The sequence below is a fragment of the Gavialis gangeticus genome, unplaced genomic scaffold (genome assembly GCF_001723915.1).
Source record: "Gavialis gangeticus isolate Ggan-Ray unplaced genomic scaffold, GavGan_comp1, whole genome shotgun sequence".
Classification (NCBI taxonomy): Eukaryota; Metazoa; Chordata; order Crocodylia; family Gavialidae; genus Gavialis; species Gavialis gangeticus.
The window spans coordinates 201734-209093 of NW_017729000.1; the positions used below are offsets into that span (position 1 = coordinate 201734).

Here is a 7360-nt window from a genome sequence, read left to right on the forward strand (position 1 = left end):
CTGAGCCGCTTGCGTTTTCGTCCCCGCAGGGCCACGCCGCGCTGCTGCCTGGACCTGTCCGACCTCAGCGGCGGCGAGGAGATGACCGTCTTCCGCTTCGCGCTGTCCCCGGGCGGGCCCGAGCCTGGTAAGCGCCGCTGCTGCCGCGGCAACGGTGGCCTGGCAAGACCGCCCGGCCCGGGAACGTCTCTGCGCGCAGCTGGCACTGCCCGGCCCTCGGCGCCCTGCTCCCTGGCACCGCTGGCCGGCCCCCGGCCCCTGCTGCCCGGGGCCCAGACCGGTGCTCCAGGACTGCGATGAGACACGATGGGCCGGGAGGAGGGTGGTGGTGGTGGTGGAGGGCTGCCTGGCGTTTCCAGCAGCCCCTGCCCGTCATGGTGCCGGACGCCACCTCCGCCCTCCTTGCTCGTGCCTGGCACTGCCGTTTGCTGCGGGTTTCGCCTACTTCTCTCTCTTCAGTTGCAGGTTGGATGGACTCGCCAGGACCTCAGGATGGGCTGTAAGTGTCCTGGCTGCTAATCACCGTCTATCTGCTTCCCGTTATTGATGCTAATGGCATGCAGAATGGCAGTCTCTGAAATGGCAGCGTACGCCATTCTGCGAGCGGGGGCCTGTCCAGTCCAAATAGCCTTGTCCTCGGTTAGCTGTGAGCGGTGGCTGGAGATATTTTGTACCTGGGCAAGGAGTGCTGGCTGGGCCCTGGATGGAGCACACCCGTCGGACATCCCGCAAGCCGTTCCTGTCTCTGGCTGGGCAGCGGCTAGGGCCCTGCTGGCTTAGACCGTTTCGCACCCAGCGTGTTGGAGAAGCTGGTTCTGTTTCAAGAACCTGGAAATCTGGGAAGTGGTGGCACTGTGTGGTAGTTTGAAGAACAGCTATTTTTTGAGTGTTAGCATTGGGTCGATTGGCCCAGGGCTCTCCCTTTCCACAGAACACACTGAAGTGGATCTATCTGTACCTCAGCTCTCCTTTCTTACAAAACTTCCAGCTGAGCTGATTTTAGTGCTGGTCTGTGGCTTTTCAGCTGCTGAGTCCTTGTACTCCTTTTCCATTTGAATCTTATTTCAACACAACCCCTTCCCATCTAAGTGGTTAGCTGGGGAATAGAGATGATAATTTTGCTGCTATGCCCGACTGCCCGTTCAGGGGACATTCCAGCCCGTCCGACGTGTGGCTGGGATGCTGTCAGAAATGGCTGTTGACTCTCACTCGTCAGCGTGTCCTTGCTATTAGGGTGTTGTCCCCATCTGGACAGTTCCTGCTGAGCGTGGACAATGCACAAGTTCCTAAAGAGCCTAGAGCGGCTCCTCCTGCCCTCAGTGGTTGGGTGCCTGCAGTACCTGCCTCTTCCGGTTTTAGCACCTGCTGGACCTGGACAGGTGATGTTTGCACATGGGTGTCTCAGAGGCTGACGTGGGAGTGCCAGCTGTGTTGGATTTGGTATTATTTCTTACTCGGGTTGACACCAGAATCTGGAAACAAGAAACGAGTGAGTAGTTTCTGAGCTGTCCTGCCAGTCTCCAGCCAGCTGGCAGTGTTCTGCTCGGCACAAACAGGGAAAGGGTGTAAGATGACAGAAAGGATCCCCCGTTCAAGTCGCAGCACTGCCACTGACACGTGGCATGGCCTCAAACTGTCCTGCCTACAAAATGGCATAATCCTGCCAGGGCAGGGGGGGTGTCACAGGTGTCCTGAGTTGTTGCTGAGCACTGTCCCGGGGCTCAGAAGGGCTCTGTGGATGTGAGGGAGGATGCAGGTAGGGATGGGAGTCCTGTCCCAAGACAGTGCAAGCTGGCCAGGAAAAGAGGGGCCAGGACACTGACTGGCTATTTTTCTTCCTGCAGAGAGTCACAGAGGCAGTGTCTGAGGTCTCTCCCGGTGAGTACCTTTTCGTCTTCAAAGAAAGGTGATTTGCTGTCTGGGAGATGTGGCGAGTCTGGGTGTGCTGGGATGCTGGCTGCAGCTCTGAGTTTATGCTTACAGTTGTCTCCAGTGAGCGTTCCCTCCTGTCCGTTCCAGCCCCAGGTACGGTGCAGCACACCAGGTGCCATGTACTGCGAGAGCAGTGAGATGGCCAGTCCCCTGATGACCATGGCAAAGGTGAGTCCCTGCTGAACCAGTTAAGGGCAGGCTGGAGCAGTCTCAGTACTGGAGTTCCCTAGGACATGACAGTGTTTTGCAAGTGCTGCTTTTGGGAGGGTCGCAGTCTTCCAGGAACTCGAGATTCCCTTCCTGCTCTCACCCACCCACTATGCTGGTGACCCTCCTCACAGCCAGTGCCCAGTGGCTGCTTAATGGCAGGGTTAGATCTGAACTTGCCTTGGGCTCTTGACCTGAGGGGTGGGAGATTGAAGGTAGTTCTCAGCACCTACTAGAGCCAGAGAGCTGAGAGCTCCTGACCCTTCTCGTTTCAGGAGGGGGGCTGGTTTAAGCATCCAGGATGGCATGTGTCCAAGCCCTTGCTGTTTCATGAGGAAGTGATGGATCCTCTGACTAGCTCCACCACTCCACTGGTGAGTTAACATCTCAGCTCGTCAGAATCCAGTGACTCCCTCCCACAGAATGGGGAGGAGTGGGTAGCAGTACGGCGGCCAGAGCTTGGGCTGGGTGAGGGGAGAGGAGAAGCTGGGCTGGATCAGATCTTCCCCCTCTGACCAAGAGTACTGTCTGTTCCTCAAATGAAGCCCTGACTCCAGTACAGAATCAGGAACTGGAGAGGGAACAAGCATTCCTCTTCTGCCACTGGGGCAGATCATGCACTCTGCTCCAGGCAAGCTCTAGAAAATACTCCCCGGGGTGAGGCTAGGTAGGCACTGTAGGGAGTCTGCTCTGCTCTCTGGAGTTTCTCTGGATTGGTGGTTGGTGCTGGAAAACATGACGGAGGTGTGGGAGCTGGGCACCACTGCAGCCCCTGAACTTTTTCTCCTCTTCCCTGCTAGGATGTAAGAAGCCTGGAGTCTGAGATGGCAGACCTAGGCAGCCCGATTGCCGAGGTGGAATCCTATGCACACGGAACAACAGATCACTCGGGCAGCTCTGCAGCTCTCTTCCCTGATGAGCAGGAAGACATGGAGGTGAGTCCTGCATGCTGCGTCCTCTGTCACGGGCTGCAGAGCCATGCCCAGGATGGAGAAACAAGCATCACAGAGCCAGTCCCTGACCTCGTCTGATTCCAGGCTACCAAGAGCCAGGAGGTGCTGAGGAGCATTCTTTCTGCTGGCTGCTGGTCACTTCAGGGCACTGGGAAGATGTTATAGTCATTACCCAGACACGGCACTAGAAGCCCAAGGCCTGCTGTGAGCAAATGTAAGGGAGAGCAGCTCCCAAGTACAATGAGCCCCAGACATATATGTCCTTCTCCCTCGCCTGGTCCAGTCAGGCACAGGAACACAGGCTTGTGGCTGACTCATGGTCTCAGTGACTGCCAGTGGACTGTCTTGGTGGTAATGCAATGTTTCTGCTCCTTCAGATACCGGTGGCTGGTAACCAGTCTTCCAGTATGGCTGTTCTGCTCTCTGGGCCCCTCCTCATGCAGGACATCAATGTCAGTGAGGCAAGGCACTTACCTACTAACATAGCATGGAAAAAGGCCAAGCAGGAGCCCCAGGTGTTAGAGCAAAGACTGTGCCTGCAAAGCAGGGGTCCTTGCCATGCTACGGAGCCACTCAGAGTTGCTATTTGGCTTCCAGCCCTAACGGGGCTCTACTCAGGGGGTGCTGAGGTGACGGTGCCCCCTCATGACTTGCTGTTCCCTTCCCACTTGCCCGTCTCCAAGCAGGTCTCTGTGAGCAGAAGCCGCCTGTACCGCTCCCCATCAATGCCGGAGAAATTTGACAGGCCAGCGCTAAAGCGAATAGTGAGGGGTCAGGATAATGAAACTCCTGTTAAGGTGAAACGGAGATGCAGCCTGATCCAGGAAGAACCGGAGGGGGTAAGGGAGCCAGCCCAGCTGCGTCTGCATTCTGAATCCTCATCCCCTCAGCCTTAGCTGCAGTTGCAGTGCTGGGCTCTAAAGGCAGACAGAAACTAGTCTAGGCAGTGTCGTCAGGACCTGGTCTCGGGGTTCATGGCAGGGGCAGCCCAGCCTTTTGCCACCCACTGGGCTGGGTGGTCAGGACTGGCTTGCATATGTATTGTTGATGGCTGCCTGGGTGGTTACAGGGTGCGACTCTGAAGAAGACGGCCTCACTCTCCGACATGGAGATCACCAAAATCCTGGATCAGGACCATGGCCTCAGACAACTCATTGGGGACTTCTCCAAGGTATGTGTTTGCTCCAGCCCCATGTACCCTCAAGGTCTCCCTGCTTGCAGAAAGGTCAGGCCTAGGCATGGAAGAAGGAGCCCTTAACTGTTAGTATGCAGAGCTGATTGATCTTCCTTTTTGCCCAACAGGAAGATCTTCCCTGCCCCCAGCCCTAGAGCCACTTAAAGCAGTGGTTTTCAATCTGAGTTTGCAGACCCCTGGGGGTCTGCAGACTGCCTAAGGGGTCTCTGAAAGACAACTTTGATCAATTAAAAATATGCAAGTACCCTCACTTACAAGTCAAAGGGGTCCACACCTCCATTTGAAGTGTCCATAGGGGTCTGCAAGTAAGAAAAGGTTGAAAACCACTGACTTGAGAACAAACTGACTGCCTCCATATGTCAAACAATTTTTGTCTCAACTTAATACCTGCCACCTATGAGGAACATTGGGCAATGGGAGGAGGGGGGACACCTCCCAACAAACCTGGGAATCCTGTGCTCAGAGAAGCTTATAAAATTGCCTCAGAGGGAAAAGAATATCACCAAGACATGCAGCAGAAACAGGACTTTGAGCAGAGCAGAGTGGGGTGGGGGACAGTCACCACAGGGTGGGGGCTGCTGAACTAGCTCTGGAGGAGCCAGGGGCCTTGCAGATGATGCCATTCAGTGTTTCCCTAGGTGTATGCACTGCCTACAGTGACAGGAAGGCACCAGGATCTACAATATATCATCCCGGAGACTGTGAGTACCAGCCTGCTGTCCACCTAGGCTGTAACCCCACATGCCCGTCTGCATGCGCAGCCCCTAGCTCCACCTCTCTCCTCTTTGCTTCTCTGCCTCCCCTGTGATCCTGTGCAGGATCAAGTACCCAGGCCTTACTTCCAGCAGGAAACAGCTTAGCAAGGGTTAAGCCTTGCTGTCTGACTTACCCCCTGGAGCTACTGCTTCTGGATACTGGTTCAGGTCATGACTGCATTTGTGTGGAAGGAATCTCCTTCATCCAGCTCCCAAAGCTTGTTCACCTGATGCCTAGTCATGTGGCCCTATTCCAGGCATGAGTCTTGCTTTGACCCGGTCTGTGTGGGTTGTGTGTTCTGCTAGGATGGGGCCAGAGCGGTAGAAAGTTTGGAGCTTGGGAGGGGAATGCATTTGCCTGGGAGCTGCCCTTCATTTTCCAACGCCCTGAGAGCGCGCTTGTTCCCTTGCAGGTGGCTGCTCTGCTCTTTGGGCAATTCCAAAGCCTCATCGAGATGTTCTATATCATTGACTGCCGCTACCCCTATGAGTATCTAGGAGGGCACATCAAGGTGAGGGAACTGGATATGCAACAGCCAAGGGTAGAAGTTGGATATAGGTATCGGGTGCCTGTGATGAGCTGCCCCCAAGCTGCTGGTTATCCTGATGTGTAGCAGAAAATTCTCTTCCCCATGTTTCTCCTGCAGGGTGCTCTGAACCTCCACAGGCAAGAAGACCTGTTTGAGTTGTTCCTGAAGAGGCCTCTCTTCCCATCCATGCCACAGAAACGCATTGTCCTTGTGTTCCACTGTGAATTCTCCTCGGAGAGGGGCCCCAAGATGTGAGTGCAGGCCCTGCCTAACGAGAGGGGGAAGGCGCAGGCAAGAGTCCATGCTGGGGTGAATCCCTCTGCTGCCTGTCTGACTGCTCCCCTTGTCATTGTTTGAAGGTGCCGTTATCTGAGGGAGGAAGATCGAGCCATGAATGAATACCCTGCGCTGCATTATCCTGAGATGTATGTCCTGAAGGGAGGCTACAAGGAGTTCTTCCCTGAGTACAAGGTGAGGGCCAAAATGTGATAGATGGGGCTGGGGTATCCAAGGTTTCCTGAGAGAGAAGCTGGCTTCTTGGGTGTGAGGTCCCACTAGCAGGGTTCAGTCACCAGCAAGATGAAATACTCTATCCCATGGGGAACACACCAGCTCCTTCCAGTGGCATTGTCCTGGTGGTTAGTTGGTTGGAGGTCCTTGCCCTGTTTCCTGTATAATGAGTGTCTCCACTTTTACTTCTCAGGAGTTGTGTGAACCCCAGAGCTACTGTCCAATGCACCACCAGGACTTTAAGACAGAGCTACTGAAATTCCGCACCAAGAGCAAGTCCTGGGTGGGAGAGCGGAAGAGACGAGACCAGATCACTCGCCTCATGAAGCTGTGAGGGCCACCACTTACAAGGGCTCTGCTCTGAAGTGGGCTACACTTAGTGAGAGGCTGGGAACCAGGAGCCCGCCTCATCCTCTGGGAACTACAGCCATCTTTGGCTATCTCGGGTGACAGGAAACGTTAGGAAGAGGCTTGTTGAAAAGATGTCAGTGATCCTGTATTTAGACGTGCCCATATCTGAGCCCAGAGCCCATGCACGGAGGGTGGGGCCTGGCTCTGCAGGCAGAGTGGTCCCTGCTCGCAGAACAGCCATTGGGAAGGCCAGTTCTCACCTGTGTCTGTGCCACCCTGCCATTGCAAGACGGGGCAGGGAATGTCACAGCCAGAGCTCCGCCCACCCTGTCCTCCTGGAACAGCAGGAGCCCCCACGTTCCTTCCTGGTATTTACTCTCGGTTTTGCAGTTCATCATAACTTTTGAAAAGAAAAATAAACAGTTTTAAAAGACCAAAATATTTGATTTGGGCATCTCTCCCACAGCCTTCTGGTCTGGCAGTGCCCACCGATTTGGGGCACGTAGTTGTTAGGAAAGCCCCCCCAGGGTTTTCATCTCAACCATTTGCAAAAGCCCTCTGTGAGACTCCTGGGCCCAGGGCAGGTGGGGACACTTGTCAGACATTTGCGCAGATACTGAGACCATCCTTTTGAGGAGGGTTCAGAGGCCTCCTGCCTTGAGGCAACAGCAACTGCCAATGGGCAAGGTTAAGAGACTCCCCCATAAGCCCAGCACTCTGCATTGGTCTTTTAAGGGCTTCCTTGAACTGTCCCCTGAAGCAGAGGCAGGAAACTGGGCTAGATGGAGCCCTGGTCTGGCAAATCCTGTGTCAAATATTCAGGTTGGAAGTTGAGACCATATTTAGAGGAACAACCTGACTCCATGTTTTGGTGCCCATCAAGTACCACCAGAGAGTGGTGGTAGATGGGTCATTTTCAACCTGGAG

At 54.9% G+C, this 7360-nt stretch overlaps 1 protein-coding gene across 4 annotated transcripts; it reads left to right on the top strand.

Annotated features, from left to right (window-relative positions):
- Positions 1-71: 71 nt before the first annotated feature.
- Positions 72-6867, top strand: CDC25C (cell division cycle 25C). 4 transcript variants are annotated; one of them, XM_019506015.1, is made up of 13 exons: positions 72-127; positions 1845-1878; positions 2020-2100; positions 2415-2513; positions 2940-3074; positions 3470-3553; positions 3779-3931; positions 4162-4263; positions 4926-4988; positions 5456-5554; positions 5690-5823; positions 5932-6043; positions 6276-6867. In XM_019506015.1, the coding sequence occupies exons 3-13, from the start codon at positions 2050-2052 to the stop codon at positions 6414-6416; spliced, it is 1173 nt and encodes a 390-aa protein (XP_019361560.1). In that variant the 5' UTR covers positions 72-127; positions 1845-1878; positions 2020-2049; the 3' UTR covers positions 6417-6867. The 4 variants fall into 4 exon arrangements, with proteins under 4 accessions (XP_019361560.1, XP_019361559.1, XP_019361561.1 ...); XM_019506014.1 differs by having other exon boundaries at positions 77-127; positions 1984-2100; XM_019506016.1 differs by lacking the exon at positions 72-127 and having other exon boundaries at positions 838-1878; positions 1984-2073.
- The last annotated feature ends 493 nt before the right edge of the window (positions 6868-7360 follow it).

Coding starts and splice junctions, on each gene's coding strand:
- CDC25C (XM_019506015.1), top strand. CDS start 2,050: ATGTACTGCGAGAGCAGTGAGATGGCCAGTCCCCTGATGACCATGGCA. Junction 3,075..3,469: donor ATGAGCAGGAAGACATGGAG/GTGAGTCCTGCA, acceptor CTGCTCCTTCAG/ATACCGGTGGCTGGTAACCA. Junction 3,554..3,778: donor AGGACATCAATGTCAGTGAG/GCAAGGCACTTA, acceptor GTCTCCAAGCAG/GTCTCTGTGAGCAGAAGCCG.